This window comes from Hakea prostrata, chromosome 7, assembly GCF_041222555.1.
Source record: "Hakea prostrata isolate BN-2017 chromosome 7, UWA_Hpros_2, whole genome shotgun sequence".
Taxonomy (NCBI): Eukaryota; Viridiplantae; Streptophyta; class Magnoliopsida; order Proteales; family Proteaceae; genus Hakea; species Hakea prostrata.
This window is the reverse complement of record NC_142606.1, coordinates 17,949,372-17,969,189: the sequence shown is the minus strand read 5'-3', so window position 1 is coordinate 17,969,189 and position 19,818 is coordinate 17,949,372. Positions and strand designations below refer to the sequence as shown.

The window sequence follows — 19,818 nt, the reverse complement described above, 5'->3', positions numbered from 1 at the left end:
TCTGTAAAATAGTTCATATAACACCTTTTCTCTCCCGCATCTGTTCCTCCTTCAAGCCGGTTAGCCTGGGCAGACTCTTGTGGAAATCAAGCACCCCAGACATCAGGCACTTAGGAGAAGGGGATTAGTTAATCTTTTAAGTTCTTCTGAAACATTTACCAAACGGAAAAAAGTCCTAGCAGAGATATCGTACAGTTAAATCTTTTAAGTTCTTCAAAGATGTGAAAGCCTGCAATCAGGAAGTTCCATTTCTTACTGAACCCCATCCAAAAAATAAAAATAAAAAAATAAAACAGTGACCAAGGTGACAGCTGCAAACGTCGAGTGGAAGTGCAGTGAGAGTTGCAGAGGGAGAGAGAGTGATAGTGAGACTTCAATCAAACAGGGGTGTTGCCTGAGATTCATATCAAACGTGAGTCATATCAATTGTGCAAATGGAGATGGCCCAATAAAACATCTCACCTGCCATAACATTTACAGAATATATTACAACCAGAAAATTAGTGGTCAAAGCAATTTTCTTGCATAGTATTACTGGCTACCTCCATCTACCCTCAAAACATAAATATGTACCCAATCAATGAACAGAAAAACAAGGGAGGCGCAACCCTATGGCGCTCTGCTTTTGAAAAACTTGTACAGCTCGAGTGCCAATAGACCCTGAGTATAAATTCAAGCTCATCCAGAGGGCCACAGCTTTCATGAAGGAACATTTCGGATTGACAATTTTCTTCTAATGAGGAATGATATTGGGCTCTGTCCCACATTTTCTATGGTAAACATGCCACTGATTCTGATACACAGGTTAATGAAGTATTACCCATGTAACTCATTATAAAGAACTAGCTCCACCAGCAACTGATTCCACAAAAAATAACCATTTGAACAAGCATCACCGGGAACCACTTGACAGTTGACACACTCACATAAAGAACCTTAGTCAATGGAGAGGGAACCATTCTTCCATCACAAGATGCAACCAGAGAACTCCACGCCACGTTCATATTTTGCCATTACTATTTGTAGATTTTACTGCCAAATCTTGAAGCATTGACTGAGCTGCAATAAACTTTTTCCTCAACAAGATATTGTAATCGTAAAGATTTTGTAGGTTCCTTTGAACTTCTGATATATCAACTCCAGAACCACAATTGATTTCTGCAATATGAAATATATAAAATCAGGAGAAAAAGCCAGGTTACTATAGAATATCCAGTAAACCCTAGTACTTCAGCACCTATTAAAGCTGAAGAAGTTGTGAGTACCCTAGATGCAACATACATCTCTTTAGAACAGTGTCGACATAAATTACTTAGAAAAAAATAAAACAAAAATAATGACCATAATCTCAAGAATCGCACTCTACCAACAACTAATTTTCCTGAATTTGGGGGGGGGGGGGTGGAGGTGATGGAATTAGTCTGATCAGGAACATAACTACAAACTCCTGTATTAGAAAGAAATATAACTGAAGTAAATAAGTAACATATCTTACTCATATTTGCCACTGAACTAAAAATTTGATATGATATCAAAGATTCTTACATAGTGTTGTAAATGAGATACTTCAAGGGGAAAGAAAATCCTCATTCCGGGCTTATTGAGTAAAACAGTTGGAAAGAGAAGACCTCTCTAACCCCACCCCAACATAGCAACAACAACAACAACCAAAAAAAAGGGAAAAGAAAAAGAAAACCAATCTTTTCTTTTCAGTTGGAATCGTCTTCTTTACCAGCTCCATCTGTATCCTACCAGGGAACCCTCACCATCTTATTGCTCTGACCAACCAGGTTTTATTTAATTTTTTCTAATCTATGACCATAGTTCCTTCATCACATCCAATTCCTAGAAAATTGGCTCAGGGGATACTGATTACATGACTTACTTTCCCTCACAAAATTTTCAGTACTCTGCTCTATCAGGTAATACCAAAGATTGAGTGGCTGATGGTACCCTGCATAATTGACACAGCACCTGAACCAAGGTTTTGGAGAGGATGACAAATCAATACAACCAATGCGCCTGGATACTTAGGCACTTCTTATGGTTCCCTATCCCCAGTTTCTAGGAACGGCACTATCGAATGCAACTCTTAAAGGGTAAAGATGAAGATCCTGTGGATAAAAGCAGCTACCAAAGATCAGTTGCTCGTTTGGTATACTTATCCCTCACACGGCTTGATATGACATTTTAGTAAGTATTGTAAGTTAGTATATGCACGATACTCACTCCGGTTATCCTGAGATACTTCTAGTGTGCTCCTTGGAAAAATGTTCTTTTTCTCCCTCAGGGTCACTTGCAAGTTGAGCCAATATAGATGCAGATTAGGCAGGATGTCTGGATAATAGCAGGACTATCTTTGGATATTGTACCTTCATTGATAGGAACCTAGTGACTTACAGAGCAAAACGCAACATATTGTTGCCCAATCCAGTGCTGCAGTAGAGTTTTGGCTCTAGCTTATGGTACTTGTGAGGTCCTTTGGCTGCAAAGACTTTTCACAATTTATGTATTCCTGCTGAGCTGGCAATGCGCATACACTGATATCAAATCAGCAATTAGCATTGCTTATAACTCAGTGGAACACGACTGTACCAAGCTTATTGAGGTTGATCATCGTTTCATCAAGGAGTAAACTGCATTCTATTCATTCAGTCAGGGGATCAGTTGGCTGATTTTTCTACCAAGAGTATAATAGTAAAAAAGTTTGTATCTACCATTAACAAGTTAGGCATGTTTGACATTTATGCAACAACTTCAGGAGGAGGGTTATAAGATGGATTCAAGAGTATTTCTATCGCAGGGCCTTTTTTTAATGTTTCCTCATTTATTATAAACAAAGAGGGGCTGTGATCAATTAGTCACAAGCCATTATTCCATAACTCCACACATATTTGATTCACTTCAGTAAAATCGCTCTCATGGTTGTCAAGGCATCATCTAGGGGTCCAAGCAATGTTGGATCCAAGACAACATGCCATGTTGACACTTCAGGATGTTGATTGATTCATTCCTATTGCTCTGTTATTCGATGAATATGCTTATATTATCTGACACTTTGCATATTCTATGCTGACTTTCTCATATTAGGTTCTTAGTATAATTATATCATCTTGCATTGATATGGCTACTATATTGCAGATTAGCGTCTATATATAATAACCCTCAACATATTACTTATAGTCGTTTATTAAAAACATAGGCACCCGCCACGCCCCTCTAGCGTCTTGGGTTGGATAGTCACCTTGACAAACAACCGTGATTGCTGTCCATGGAATATGCTTTTAAATATGTAAGAATCAATAAATACCTGGCAAAGGTGGTTCTGGAAGGGTATCATCAAAAGGAACAGATGCTGCAGGCTGAGAAGCAGCTCCCCCAGAAGATACAACTGACTTTCCATTCCCCTCCTCTTGCTTAACCCCAGAATCTTCATGTTCAAGAACCTTGAGAAGGATAGAGTGAGAGGTATTAGACTCAACAAACCTTTTGAGAATGATGCAATTTCCCTTAATCAAGAAAACATCCATAATGAATGGACCTTCAATCAAGAAAATATCATGACTAATAGATTTTAAAATTTCTTATCTTTCAGTAAATATGGGCCTCGGTTGAGTACATGAGATACTTGTGTACTTCTATGCTTTCTATGTTTGTTGCTATGTATCCTATATTCTTAAGACATGTAATGGATTATAAGAATGTGAAAACAAGAACAAACATCTGGAAATCAATCAATCTTTCAAGCTAATTAGCAGTCTAGCATTTTCAGGAACAAGGTCTTTGCGATTTGTTGATGGTTTAACAGGTACAGAGAGCGCTTTACCTGTGGTAATTATATGGATGATGAAGAACCAATGCCTAGTCTATGGGAAGATCCCTTCAGATGTTTCTTGGGCAATTTGTAGGAATAGATGATTATTTCATGAAAAAAGAACACAATAAACATAGCTTAAGTGTATTGGCCAAAAAGAATTTGTGCTTTGGTTTGAGAGTTTGATGGTTGATAGGGTTCGGATTTTACGGTTGCCAAATAGATTCAAAAAAACTGATAATCCATATGAACTTAGCAATTTTGTTTATTATCACCGAGCAGCATAAAGAAAGAATACCCCAGGACTTGAAAAGGTCCCCCAAGGATATGAGTTGACGGCTGAGGGTCTGAGAGCTTAAGGTTAGGCCATGGTTTAGGATTTTCTGATTGTTTCTCTCTGTCCTTTTTTTTTTTTTAAACATAAGAATGTTGAAGAACCAGATATTAGGAACGTACTCAGTATATGAGGCTCCATCAACTGTGAGGTCATGAAGGGTCACACAGCATACAGCTTTACCCCTGAATTCACAGAGACGCTCTTTCCAGACTTAAAACCGATGACGCTTGGTAAAATGAAGAACCAGATACCCAAGACCATGGAAATCATAATAGAAATGACATTTTCTATTTACAGTTATTTTTGGGAAGGAATGATTCCAGAATACGTAAATTCCTCTTCCACTGCTTTCATTTCCAAGGATGAAAACGGTTCCAACATTGGGCAATTTGATCCATAACTGGTCGAGGAACCAGACACTTAAGTTTATGGAAAATCTTTGTTACTATAATGACTAAGGTAGAAGGAAAGAAATAGAAAAATATTATTTCCTGCTATGAGTGACACAGATAGTTTGAGGACTTCAGCAAGTTCAGCAGAAATTTATTCATGACATATTGACATGAGTTCAAGATGCAGGGTTTTAAGAGTAAGCGCTCAAGGGTTGGGTTTTCAGATTATGGTTTTGAGAATGTTCTGCCTTCAGTAAATATTGGCAGGATGAAGACCAGTGCACCTGGGTAGTCTAGTTTATGGATAATACTTTCTCTTCCCATTTATTGGGTCATTTAAAGGGAGCACTTTCAAAGATCCATCAGCAACACCTCCCATTTGCTAGGTAGTAGTTCAGTTTAATAGGGACTTCAAGGTAGTTTGACTTGCAAGACAGCTGGTAAGCTTGTGTTTGAGGCTGCTACATCCCACATCTATGTGGGGCAGAGTCTTCAAAGATGGACCTTTAATTCTGGCTCTATTGACATGATTTGGGAAGCTATCTTCTTTGATGTTAGCTCTAAGCTCCAAGCTCCACAGGATTCCCCCCCCCCCAATACCACCACCAAAAAAAAAAGAACAGGCATATCGTTGAATGGCCTGTCTTCTTAGAGCTTGAGCTTTGTATAGGTTCCTCTGCCCCCCCCCCCCCCCCCACAACAACCCTTCAGGGAATTTATTATTGAATTTTTAATTCACAAAAATTTTTAAAAAATTATTTGGGATCAATTTGAACAATTTTAGATACCCTAACAGGAGACTACTGAGGAAAGAAGGGGAAGGGGGGAAAAACAGAAAAAGTATGTCAGTCATAGAAGAAATCATAAACAGGATTGACTCACTTGTATACCCTCTGAATCTGCAGACTTCCTTTCAAGATCTCCTGTATCACCTGCCAAACCTGTGTTGACTCTTTGTGTCTTGGCACTTTCAGGTATGGTGTTCTGTATGATATGAAATATTTTAGCCAATAACTAGTAGCATTTCTTTTACCTTTCCAACTTAAAAGGGTACATTTGTATCCCGGAGATATTCAAGTTTACATCAACCATAACAGTCAGCCATAGATATCTACCTTGTCAGTGTGTAAGTGATCTCTTCTGTTAAAACTGATGGTATCAATGTTGATAGATTGTTTCTTTTTCAATGAAGATCCATTTCCATGTGAATGCTCAAAACTGATGGTATCAATGTTGATAGATTGTTTCTTTTTCAATGAAGATCCATTTCCACATGAATGCTCAATCATCATACAACCATAACATGAGTCCATTTCGGGACCACTGTATTCATCTTCCAATTTGCCAGAACCCCATGTGTACGTTACATATTTCCTCAACTGGAAGAAAGAAGAAGAAAAAAAAAACCAATCAGTTTAACAAAATAAGTGACTAATAAATGTTTCATACAAGTGACAAAAAAGTGAATAGATTGAGGATTGCCTTATCCCAACGATCTTGAGCTTTTCTGCGGTTTCTAATACTCAGGAACACACTATCTTCATTGCGGAGCCTCTTTATCCTGGACTCACACTATGAAAGAAAGCAAATATAATTATATACTACAGATTACGAAATAATGAATAAAATATTAAAACCTAGTGCTCCATTCAGTTTCTTTAAAATCCCAAAGAATCACAATATCTAAAAATATGATGGGATACTTTAGGTAAAGAAAACATCAATAAAGCCTCCATCAGCAGCTGCCCAAACCCAAAACTGTCATAATACACCATGTATTGAAGTTATTTTTTATTTTTTTGGGGTAAAACACCATGGATTCAAGTTGGGGCAGAAACTAAAGAGAAGATAATCTCAGAATAATGCACTTATAGCAAGATTTGGGATCCATAGTTGCAACGTGTATTATCCAAATCGAGTAATGTAGTATGTGCGTTGTGGCCATGCCCCTCCCCCACCCCCACTTTTTAAAAAAAATTTAGTTACTTTCCTTATTTTTCCTAATTTTTCTCTTCTTACATGTGAAATATCACTATCCCCCCCCCCCCAAAAAAAAAAATATTGAATTTTTTTTTAAAGCTAAAGATGATGGGGTATAAATGTCATCCTTAATAATTATTTAACGGTTACGATTGAACCCCTATTTTCGAGGAAGAAAAAGTAGAATCCAATTAAATACTAATTCATAATTGCTAAAATCTCTCCCTATTTATTCTCTTTCCATTCCTATTTATTCTCTCTTCTCTCTTCTATCTTCACATGTGGCTTAGAGAAAGAGAAAACTTGGAAAGCTAAAGGTAAGGAGTTTATTCCTAAATCTTCTCAACAATCATGTATTCTCTCACTCTTTCTCCATTTTTATTCTCTCTTTCTTGATTTTTTTATTTTTTTATTTGAATTTGTATGGTCTCTCTTACTCTAGATTCATGAATTCTATAGATTCACCTTTTTACACTAAAAACGTGAATCTGTAGATTTATGGGTAAAGAGTGAAATCCAGAGATTTCAAAAAAGCTATACATTTGCACATTCACAAAAATCACATCAATCAAATAGTTTTTTAGGATGAATCCACAGATTTCATTCCACAACCAAACACTTAATTTTATAAATTATGACTCCATAGATTTGAAGTCTATAGATTTGAAATCTCTAGATATTTGAAATCTCCAGACTCATGTAACCAAACAGGCCCTAAAGTAACCAATTACCATGATTCGTTTAGTTTGCATCTATCCTTCTATTGTTGAAATCATCTTCTTCTTTTTTCTTTTCTTTTTTTCCCTTTTCCCTTTAATGTTGATTTTTTAAGTTTTTTCTTATATGAGAAAAAATAATTAAAACTACAAAATATTTTATAAGATATTTATTTGTTAGCTATCCTTCTGCTTTAATTTACTTATATTTTTGTAAGGGTAAAAAAAATGTCATTATTAATGATTATCTATATTTTTAATGTGTAGGCCCATGTCTAAACATGATAATATAATTCAGAGGTGAGATCCTTAGTAGGTCCCGCATGGGCCCATACAATGTGTAGTGAAAAAGCATTAGTGCCTCCCCCATTTGGAAGGTGATCCAAACTCTAATTATCCCCCCAAAAAAAAATGTTGAATCCTGGCTCCGCCCTGAGTATGTGAAGAAGATTCAGAATTTTAGTGATTCAAATATGAAATACCATGGTTATGTAATTCTTTATCTCAGTACATCCATGAATGGCATGATTGTCATGTCACCAAGGTAAGGCAAAATGATGGGTGATTTTGAACCATTGTATTGGATCTCATTTCAGTGGCCAATTTGACCAGACCAAAATTTGAGATACCAAAATTTTATTGAAACATTTTTTTCTTCTTGTTTGAGTATACATGGTTATTTGGGTGTAGAATGCAAAAATGACTGCAATTTCCAAAATACTTTTTTTTTTTCATTTCAACATAGCATCTCATTTCAGCCTGGGTATTGGCGGGAACCTCGTACATTGGGAATGACCTTTTATTAATCTCAGTTCAACCTAAAAGATATTTTGGTGGTTTCAGACCTTAGTTCAAGATTTAAGTCAAAACAACCAAATATGTTGTATTATTTCAGTTTCAAGATGAACGAAAACAAAATATATGCTATCTCCATCCCAAAGCCACTATCCTTGCTATGGAATCCCTCTTTTTTGCCTTTCTCTGGAAGGGTCAAGATTCCCCTCGCTTCTTTCACCCATTAGTTGGTCGGCCATTTGTGATCCCAAATCCAAAGGTGGTTTGGGAATCCACCGTATCCAAGTCATCAATATGGCTTGCCATCTAAAACTCATCTGAAAGATTGCTACCAAGCATGACTCTATTTGGTTTAATTGGGTATACTCCCACCTTCTCAAATCAGACTCAATCTGGACTGTTCCGATCCCCCCTCCAACCCCTCGTGGATCTAGAGAAAACTCCTCCGCTTGAGACCCCTTGCCCTTTTTACCGTCTCCACCCAAATCTCCTCTGGATCCTCCTTCTCTTTTTGGCTTGACCATGGCATTTGATGGATATCCTCTTCACCATCCTGGGCCCCCGTACAGTTTATGTGTCTCGCATCGCTAACCCAACTCCCCTCTCCATGTTCATCGCCGGTGGCTCTTGATCTCCCATCCCCCACCCCCATCTCACACAGGTTTGGTTTTCCCTCTTTCCCCTTTTGGATATTCCTCGAGAACTCACTATCTGGGTTCCTTCCCCCTCCAAAACCTTCTCCATTTCCTCGTCCTAGAACTTAATTTGTTCCTCTTCCCCCTATCCCCTAGGCCCCCCTAGTTTGGTTCAAAAGACACATCCCACGCCATTACCTCACTCTCTGAAAGCCCTCAACCTTGGCCTCCCATCCTAGGCTTTTCTTATTAGCCGTCACATCCCGGTAAACCTTAACTGCATCCTTTGTTGAAATGGTTCAGAGGACCTAAAGCACCTTTTCTTCACTTGCCCTTTTTCCCGCCCTCTTTAGGGGAAAGCCCTTGCCTCCATTTGGACCAGTTCAAGACGTTCTTTTGGTTTTACTCGAGATTGGTCTTGGATTTTGAGAAAATTTTCGGGCTCATCTATTTGTGACTGAGTCAGTAAGCTAGTCTTTAGTGCCACTATTTGCCACATGTGGTGGGAGTGCCTCGATCCTTGGACATGATTTGGAATGCCATCTACTTTGATGTATCTACTAGACTCCAATCTATCCCCCATCCCCCAGTTGTTGATACTCCAAGGAACGGACTCATTGTTGTCTTTTGGGGTCTTGGCTCCTTATCTGGCCTCCCCCTCGAAGGCTGGTTCCCCCCTCCCCCCAGTGCATTCTTCTCGTGGTATAATTTAGTTATATATTCATCCAAAAAAAAAAAAACACCGAAGTATAGGCCGACTCACTTGATGTGCAAAGTTTGATCAAAATTTTGGAGGTGAAGCAAGGTTAAAAAATGGTTTTTGGAATTTTTGCTTAGAGAAATGATAGAACTTAGATTACAATTTCAATATCATTTTTTAGGGAAGTTTACAAAATGGTGCATACAAAAGCACTAAGTTGATTGAATTAGTCAAAATTTTGATCCATTTTTTCATATTTTGTTACATTCAACAGCAGATTTTTTTTTTTTTTTTTTTGGGTCTTTTCACCAAACTACTTAGATTTATTGGTGGAAAAATGTGTTGGGGACTATTAACTTATTTGTCTTCATTCCAAACGTATATTCTAGTTGATTAATTGAATTTGATGCATTTAATACAAATTATGTATAGTAAAGAAACTATGCAGCAGGGTACAGCTCATATTACTAGTAACTAAGGTCTGAAACCAAACTACAATTTTAGATTCTCCCCCCCCCCCCCCCCCAAATCAATCTAAAGGTTCTAACACTTACTTAAGGTTTCTCTGAAGTTTGAGTCCATTTGAGTGTTTGACCATCCCAAAATGTACCAGGTTTCGACTCAAATCTAGCTGAAATCCAAAACGTATCTTGAACTATGCTTGGCACTCATCAATGAGATGCCTTGTTTCATAGGCATACGGAATAGGAATTATATGTAGAATTTATTATTTCCCATTTAAATATAAATAACACTTCATGTTCTGAATAACAAAAATGATTCTTTAAAATTTAATGAGGGTTTGTCTTTTGTTTATAAGTATTAACATGTCATGAAAGAAGCAGCCCAAATTGGGGCTTAACATTCGCTGGACAGAAACGTGACAATGAAGCATTGTCTTCTTAACACCAGACAATGAAGGGGAAACTTCCCAAAAGGTGACCAGTTAAAGGTACACTCGCTCCTCTTCTCCTCGTCACAGGGAACAATGTTAAGTGGTCTTAAAAACCATAACATGCAGGTCCAGTCTTACATTAAGTGTAGGGAACTAAATATATGGTAAGAATTGAGAATTCTGGACAAAGAGCATGCAAAGCAATTGGAAACTTAAGAGCATGCAAAGCAATTGGAAACTTAAGAGCATGCAAAGCAATTGGAAACTTACTTGTACCAAGCAGTAGAAAAAGAGAGCAATACTAATAGCATAAAGACCACCAACATCAGCAAGGAAGCCCACTGCATAATCATGGCAAACATAGAAATCACATCAGGTTAAACGTATATAAATGAAACTCGTTATTGTTTACTGCAAAGAAAAACACTTATTCATTTGAAGAAAAAGGGTGAGAAATGTAGAAATGGTAATGGTTATTGATTTTTGATTCACCCGAGCACCCAACGTGGTAGCTTAGAGGTAAGCATGTTTATGTTGTTAGAATTCAATAATTGTTGCTTAAGATCCATGATTATATGTATTATGTATGCACCATTTACCTGTTCAACCAAGAAAGTCAATTTCAGTGCCATATTCACATTCCACAGAGGCTTTAAATGCCCTTGTATGGAGAAGTGATTTAATCCACAGATCAAAGGAACATGAAGAGCTAAAGGCAGACCTAAGAGCTAGAGCCATGTTCAACAGAGGCTTTTAAATTGGTCAATACTTTGATTGGCAGCAACTTAAGTAGCAGATATAGATGTCTCAGTTCTCCACTCAGCAACACATGTTCCAGATTAAATAAATACTGAAGAAAAGAAAAATAAAAGGAAAAAAGGCATTAGAATGGTTAAGTGTTCGGGCCCCTAATGACAATTGGGTCAGAAATAGACCAGGACCCGGTAAAACGGACCTGGTTTCAGATATGGAGCAACTGACCTAGTGGATGTGAATATGGCTTCAAGGGATAAAGAACCTAGTGGCCAAGTGGTTAGGGGAGTTACTCCAAGGGATAAGCAACCCGTTTGAATTTGGCATAGTCAGCAGAGTAGTTAATGACGTTATCCAAGGGATAAGGTAGGTTGGTTGGAAGTTTGAAATTTTGGAAGGAACCCAAACCAATATAAGTCGGTGCTCCCCTTCTTTGCACACAAACTGTCACACCCCACCCAGCCGGATCCGGTCTATCCGAATACCTGTGGGGTTGACAAACTACAGGATCAAGGTTCATGGCCAAACCCATAATACCAAACAATATAGCATAATCAAAGAGCAAGAAATGATTAAGATAAAAAGATCAAAGTTATAATAATCAAGTTATTACAATCATCCATTAATTAATCCGTCATTATCCAAAGTTAATCGAGTTTAATCATCAGAGTCAAAGAATGGAAAATGTTCATAGCGGAAGTCTAGGCTCTTTGATGAAAAATGACGTCAACCCTCTCTATGGGCTCAATAAGAATAACATAACAAAGGGCTACGAGGGAAACTATAATCTCCAAAGAAACTGCCGGACCCTCAATAGTACACGGCCCCATAGGAGCAATCCGAGCACGGGCACGAAGCTCCATGCGAGTCAACCTCCTCGCTAGCCAGTCCTTCAAAGCATTTTGTCTGCGACAGATCCTCCATTTGAATGGAGTCCTCGCATAATTAATGAGCATGCAAGTACGTACCTAACTTTAACCATGAGGTCTCTATGGTAGACACACATTAAGCTATACACCAGCCTCCTCTGGGCGATCTCATCACTCTCCCTCAACAAGAGGCGTCTCTTGGGTTCTTCGCAGTTATTGGGTCAAGTCACATTAATCCGTGGCTGGGGAATAGGTCAACACTCTCTCACATCATCATTTGGTCTAAGAACTGGAGCATGTCATGGATAACTCTAAGCCCAATGCATAGTCATATGGTCTCGTACTACATATGGTCCAAATATCTTTCCTCAACGGGAGGCATCTCTTGGATTCCATTCCTTAACCCTATGGTCGTCCACATATGCATAGACAGACGCTCTCGTGGCTTCCCCATGGAAATTGCACGTTGTGTTAAAAGTAACATGAGCCCAACATTATACACATGCAACCCTACCACCTCATGATGGCAGTGGGCCTGCTTGATGCTCACAAGATCCAGCCTCTGACATCACGGGTTACTCGGCTTCAATACCTCTACAAAAAGGGAAGTAGCACTCAAGGGTTCACTAGCCACTACATCTAGACACCTATTAACCATGTACTTAGGTCTAAGTGATTATAGGGTAACCAAGGTAATGGACGAACGGCGAACCGACAACCCAAGTTGATATATACATACAAGAGGACAGTGTCCCATGATCACATCCACACACACATCATAATCACTTCATCATTTATGTAATTTGAAAAATAAATAAACAACACATCACATTACCTTCAGTCATGCAAAGTCTCACGCAATTCAAATAACTATACAACATCAATGAAATTAAACATTTCAAATGAATTCAAAGGCACAAGATAGGGGAGATGTATTCCTCACCTATTAATATCAATAACACTCTCCAAAGTCCAAAGAAATACGCCAAAAAGGATACAATTAACTCAAATTAAGCTTAGAATCATGAGAAATCAAACGGAGGTAAGTCGGGGATCAATCAGGGGTCACTACACACACCCAACATAGGGGGTTGTTGAACGAGCCAACCAGGGCCGGTCAACTGCCCCAGTCAACCGCCCACTCTAGGACTGCAACCAAAATGGTCGATTTCAGCTCCATTTTGAAATCATCTCAAAATGGGGCATTGGGGTCTTCAATCTAACAACATTAAGGTCCCCAAAACACCTTTCGAACATCCCAATTGATTCCCAAATGAAAACCCCCAATTTGGGTTACCCAAGTCTGTTTGCGGGCGTCTTAGAGAGGTCAAATCGGTGTCAAATGCAAAGGTTTGTATGAACCAACAATCATTGGGTCGGGAGACATAAATGGAGGTAAAAAGAAGCATTCAATACTAATCAACATCAACAACCACCACAACATAGCATTCATTACTCATAAATAACCTCAAAGATAGGTTAGAACAAAGGGTTTCATGAATGCTCACCTATCCACATTCTATCGCGATGATTCACACTTTGATGTTTCACCACGTGCAAGGAATCTACCAAACTCCAAGGTTTTTTCCACTCCCAAGCTCTCAACCACACTCTAACATAAAGAAATGCGTTTAAGAGAGGTAAGAGTCATAAAATAGGGTTTTAAACCCAAAATCCCGAATTTGCCATGCACCTAGGTAGTGGGCAGTTGAACCAGCTGTGCAACCGGCCCTCTATCTCTCTTATTTGAGAGCCAATTCTGGTGATCTTCGGATGGGTAGAAAGGTCATTCCAAGGCCTGATCAACTGTATAGTTTACCTTGAAATTTGAGTCCTCAAGCATCAGTTTTCGGGCATGCCAAAATGTCCTTTTTATACCTTCTAGACTGACTTTCTCCCTCCACTTGAACTCCATTAGAGTGGCTGAGTCTCCTTCGTGGTGGTCATCCACTTCTATAAGTTCCATTTTCGAACCTCCGAGCTCAATTCGAATGGACCAAGTTGTCGCCTACTCAAGCTCTGAGTTCATGGTCTTGAAACCAACAGGCTGACGGTTTAGGATTCTAGGGGATTTCACACAAACAACACTTAACACCGCTCAAACCTCTGCAAATGCACAATTTATCCTTTCCAGCATCGCTTATTAGTAAATTTCTTTAGATTTAATAAAGTTTCAGTGTTCTTTCAAAAGACCAGAAGAGTTTCAGTCTTCTATCAAAAACTAGATGAGTTTTAGTCACCTCTCGAGAGACCAGTACAAGCTTGTTAGCCTTTTTTCAAAAGGTTAAATTAAGTCCTTGACACATCAAGTCCAAGGCAAGGAGGGAATCCACACATTTGGCTGACATATTGAACAATCAAGGCACAAGGCTGACTCTAGCAGCCCAAGCAATCAAACAAAGCTTAAGTGTTTTCACGGATTATTCTAGGGAATCAGTAAGCCTCTGACTCTTCCCGGGGCCTTTCACCCTCTCATAGGTTTGTCACCTCCCTATACCTCACATAACCATTTCCAAATAACTAGACTTTTCTAGTTGTTTAACATGTTAAGGCTCTTCCAGATATATAGCCCTACTTCTAAATAAAAGAAAAAGTGAAACTTACAAAAAAAAAATATTCTAAATAAAAGGTCCAAACACATAGTGAATCATGTTTACATGACATACTAAAATAGAATAGAAATTAGTAGATCTCCTAATAATATCCTATGCAAGGCAGCAACTGACGGTGACTTATTTCCAGGGTAGTCAATATGGGCCCCAAAGATTTAGAGAAAATCTGGAAATTATACTCTCAAGTTTTCCCACGCAAGCTGCCCAAGGTAACTTCTCAAAATTCACACCTGCAAGAAAACTCGAATTGAGCCTGGATCCTCTACCCCGACTGGTAGAGGATTCTGCTCCCTTCACGTCCCTTTACCACTCATTTAGGAGGGGGTCACCTCTAAGCATTTATGATCCACTTTATCAATTCTCAAAGGTGGACCTCCTCCTAAATATGTGATAGAGGAGGGTCAGGGGAGCATAACCTTCTACCCGACTGGTAGATTATCCCAACTCAAATTAAAAGCTCCCCACACAGTTGGCGCTACACCCACATGCAAATCTGGAAAATATTTCCTAAATATGCTACTGGCCAGTATCTTCATAATAGATCACTTAATAGTTAATACAGAAAGAATAGGATAAAACAGGCAGGAAGATATCCCCAACTTATGGACCAGTTGCAAACAAAATTTGAAGCCCCAGTAGAGAACTTCGGTTACATCATTTGGACACCACATCTTCAAAGAACTTTTGGCTAGTCTTAAATTGGACAAATTTACTATTAGCTAATGATGAAGACTTGACAGTAACCACCTAAGAAGTTGTCTGAATTGGCCATGACCAACAACTCTTAGTAAGAGGTCAAGAGTTCAACTCTCCTTGGGTATTATTAGGTCCCCCCCCCCTTATATGTAAAAAGCTCCATCGTTCCCCCCCCCCCCCAAAAAAAAAATGAAGACTTGACAGTAGCCAGCCTCCACAATTATTGTGTTATATACAGTTTCAGCATAACCTATTCCAATTTAAAAACTGTATTAAATTTGTTATTTTTTAATAGAAAAAAGATCTCTGACAGGCTGTGTGGTGACTAGGTAAAATGACAATACCACCCTCCACCCTCTGTTAAATTAGAAAATCCAACTCCTGTTGGTGCACCCAATGCATGCTCCTGTTGCCTTCCATACCAGGGGCCATGCTGCCTGGCAGTAAGCACCAATTCTTTTTAATATCCTAAGCAATACTTCAAACTAATAGTATGTTCTGTAACCTTGTTTGTTAAGCACACAACATCCACTTTATGCATCTTTCTGTAATTTTGTATCATCATCTATCAAGCTATTGATTGGTTAAGGGAAAATTAGCTACATTGTCATGAAGGGAAAATGAGCATAAGGGATTTATTGTTCTGAGGTTTCAGAAGTTTTGCATACAAGGTTTTGGTTGAAAGAACAAATTCACTCAATAAAAAGATAACAGCTATTTCAGATCAATTTCCTTCCCTCCCCCAACCCAAGGCAGATGCAATCTTAGGTTTATTAACAGATTAAAGAAGTTAAGTGTATTCATATAATTTCCTCATTGGATACAAGAATAAATTTTACATTCAGAACTCAATCAACATCTCACCAGCTCTGCAGGTCATGATATCTATTTGAGAACATTGTCTAAGGGACAAGTTTATTGATTAAACATTAGCACCTACTATCCACTGTTCACAAACGGAAATAAAAATAATGTGCATGTGGCAAAGATAAAATGAACAAACAGAGAAGAAGAAAAAAAAAAGTGAGAATAAAAAAATAATAATAATAAATAAAAACAGATTGCGAAAGGGATAACTCATACATAAAAGCTATAAGTTGAGAACATATTCTTACCAATTCCAAATATATGGCGATTATCAATCTCAATAATGAAGGCAGAGAGGAAATGGACATACAAAGTAGTATTGATTAATCCATCGTGATAACTCTCAAGTGAATTCCGGAGCTGACTAGATTCAGAAATAGATGAACCCGGAATAAATTCATGAAACACAGGTTGAAGGAGCTTCAGTCCATGCAGATTACGATATAACCGGGGAAATAAATCAAACTTTAATATATTGACATTGCCACCCCTGAATGTAATCGGCTTATCATCTGTGTAGCTTGTGTTCTTCAGTATGCCACTGATGAAGCTGACATGTTTGTCATCATCATGATTCTTTGCAGTAAGATTGAACTGGAAACCCACAGCAGTCGCAGGGACATTCGGAATATCAACAAATTGCCATGAAATGTACAAATTATCTAGACTTATCTGACAATTGTTGCACTTGAGAGTTACAGTCGGTCCCCTGCTAGAATTATGACATGAATAGTTTGCGAAGGTTGACAATGAGCGACTTTTGTAATCAGAGAAGCCTGGAGTTTTAGAGACTAAAGTACTGAGGTTCCGTAGGTTAGAACAGCTCATACTAGAAATTGTAGTAATATTAAATTCCATGTCATTCATGAAGGACATCAAATCAGGGTAATTCGTTGCCCTCACATTATGAACCTCAACATTTCTGTTAGAAATAATCTGGTAGATCAACCTGTTAAAGGACTGAAAAAGCCAAGTCAATATCAACTCAGACTAAAAGAAGAAGAAGCAAATCACAGCAAAGACAGAACAACTGCTTAAAGAAGGAAAATATGACAAGAAAATAATGGAAAGCATTGAGGTGGCATTATTATTTAAAAAAAGGAGCTGTAACCAATAACTCACGCAGCAAGTAAACCAATGAAAAGTATCCAAGTTGCAATAGAGAAGGTTCCTCCAAGCTCTGTTTTCCGCTTCCTAACTACCTTCTGATCCTCCTAAAGTAAATAATATGCAGATGTTAGATATCAAAACTAAAATCAGTACGAGTATGAAACAGTCAAACTTATCCATGAATAGAACAGAAAAAATAAGAAGGGAATGGAACCAAAATGCATTTGCCTATACAAAATGCGCCTGCATGCCTTTTTGAGAAGGATTTTTGTTCACACCTCCCACATCCTAATTGAGGCAGGGGTTTGAAGCCATCATGACTAATTCATTATATTCTGTCATCCAGGTTCTCATAATCTTGGGGGGAAAACTTTAAGTTCACCTTGCAAAATTTTTGTAAAAGGGATACCAAATCTCCCAAGCTTTTCCTAAAATCCCACCTATTTTGATCTGAACATAATTAAGAACAGAACAAAAAAGGGATTAAAAAAAGAGCACCACATTTTGAACTCAACTGCACCTTATTCCAACTCTTCTTTTTTTCTTTTTCTTTTTTTCAGACTCTTACAGTCATTATGATCAAATCGTCATATGACTTCTACAAAATGAGTCCGAAAAATAAAAAGTTGGACAATTCGTCGGCACTAGCAGGCTAGCAGCAAATAACCGGATTGCCCCCCGTTGTCAAATTATCTAACTGCAAGTCTTGATTCTTTCCTCTTTCCTCACCTACAAGACTATAAAGTCTGAAACTTTGATTCTCTCTGCCTTTCTAGAGTAGATCAGCTAATAAATTCCAAGAAAACCTCAACCTTTTGAGCTGAACTCTATAATTTACATTCCACAATCAATCCTATTATCCATCAAATCCTGACAAGATAATGAATGAGGCTACCAAAGGTTCGACTGCTCAAAAGTGTTTAGATTATCCCTAAGAACGAACTAAAAACTAACCTGAAACAAGAAGTTCCAACTTTCCAAGTAAGCGTGACTTACCAGCCAATGTCGAGTAGCAAAGCAGCAATCCAAGCGGCTAATCAACCACCTGATCTGGAACCATGGGGTCCTCCCATCACCAAGTTTACCTAATCTTACGAAGAAACAGAAGAGTAACCAACTGAACAGCATAAATATCGTGGCCTCAAGAAACAACCCCTGAGACTCAGTGAACTTCTTTAGCGAATTGAGGTAGAAGAACGTAAATGGCCAATTGAACGAGTAATCTATACCAGTTTCCACTGTCAAAACATCACCTTCAACCTTGAAAAGATTACAAGTGTTGGCGGTGGAGTTTAGGACATAGCCAGGGTTGCAGGCACAGAGAGTAGAATTGAAGACAAATGAATTCTCCGGACATGGGTGGAACTGAGCCATTAAGATCTGTGATTCTTTTCTGTGAAAAAATTGCTACAATAAAAGCAAACTCGATAGATAAAGCAGCATAAGAATCACAAATCCTCAAATCTCTTGACGCACAAGATAATTTGGAAGAAGAAAAGAACCGCGAAGTAGCTTCACGAAGAGGAAAACTGGTGTTCTACTTTTAAGTATTTGATGATTGATGGTTGGTTTCATTATAACAGGTTGGTTTGTATCCTTGGAAACAATTACCAACTCATTCTAACTAGCTACGACCAAAAATGAGAAAAATGAAAACGCATTATTAACTATCGGCAGCAGCGATGGTTCTAGGGTAGATAAACTGAATTACTTGCACAGTTATACTTTGTCCTTTTTAGAAAGGGAGTTCTCTCTGAGTCTCTGGTGGTTAATGACTTTCGAGTGCTTCACCAAAAAAAAAAAAAAAAAAAACTTTCGAGTGGACTCTACGGTCCACCTAATAGACTTCTAGCATACTCGGGTCCACTTCAATGTTGCGCTGCCAACGGTCAATTTCGATTGTTCGCCTTGCTTTTGACCATGGAACTATTTTTCGCCGAATTTCGGCGAAATATCGCCGAAATTCGGTGATTTCGCCCCCTGGCGAACCGAAACCAGGGGGCGAAACGAGATCGACAAGATATCGCCGATTTCTCGGCGATATCTCGCCGTTTTCTGTTATTTTTCGCTGTTTCGGCGATAAACACTCAATTTCGCTGCCGACGGTGGTCTCCGACGGCGTCACCATGTTCACAGGCTTGCAGCAACCATTTGTGAGAAAGAGAAAAGGAGAGAGAGAGAGAGAGAAAGCTTGCTGTTTTGAGAAAAAATATTTAGCAGAGTTGCAGACGGTTAGGGACGAAGGAGTTAAGGACGAAGGGTGAGACCGTGAGAGAGAGTTAAAAAGGTAAAGGGTTTTGATTTGAATGTTATTTATTATTACTTATTTGCTTTTACACTGACGGTTGATTGATGTTATGTTTTGTACCTTTTTGTAGAATATTTTATGTTACTTCTATCTCCTTTTTAAATTTTACATTTACCTTACCTAGATACTCGCACCGATGCATTGACATTTTGTTTTTATATTAAAGTGGAACTGAAAATTGCAGATTTGCAGGCATGTCTTTTCAAACTACAGTGTTTTTTTAATAAAGTTTTTAAATGGCAGCGAAATCTCGCTGAAAAATCGGCGAGATTTCGCCATATCGCCCGGTTCGCTGGATAGCGAACCGGGCGAAATTATCGAAACTTCGTTCCTTGCTTT

At 38.4% G+C, this 19,818-nt stretch overlaps 1 protein-coding gene across 1 annotated transcript; it reads right to left on the bottom strand.

Annotated features, from left to right (window-relative positions):
• Positions 1-63: 63 nt before the first annotated feature.
• LOC149010221 (uncharacterized) lies at positions 64-18,888 on the bottom strand. The gene is made up of 9 exons (XM_089163204.1): positions 18,168-18,888; positions 17,184-17,275; positions 16,310-17,010; positions 10,535-10,605; positions 6,026-6,115; positions 5,659-5,922; positions 5,426-5,527; positions 3,311-3,446; positions 64-1,158 (listed from the first exon to the last, which is right to left on the bottom strand). Exons 1-9 carry the CDS (start codon positions 18,543-18,545, stop codon positions 1,001-1,003), a joined length of 1,992 nt encoding a protein of 663 aa, XP_089019330.1. The 5' UTR covers positions 18,546-18,888; the 3' UTR covers positions 64-1,000.
• Between the last annotated feature and the right edge of the window lie 930 nt (positions 18,889-19,818).

Coding starts and splice junctions, on each gene's coding strand:
- LOC149010221 (XM_089163204.1), bottom strand. CDS start 18,545: ATGGCTCAGTTCCACCCATGTCCGGAGAATTCATTTGTCTTCAATTCT. Junction 17,011..17,183: donor TTCATTGGTTTACTTGCTGC/GTGAGTTATTGG, acceptor GTCCTTTAACAG/GTTGATCTACCAGATTATTT. Junction 3,447..5,425: donor CAGATTCAGAGGGTATACAA/GTGAGTCAATCC, acceptor ATCCTTCTCAAG/GTTCTTGAACATGAAGATTC.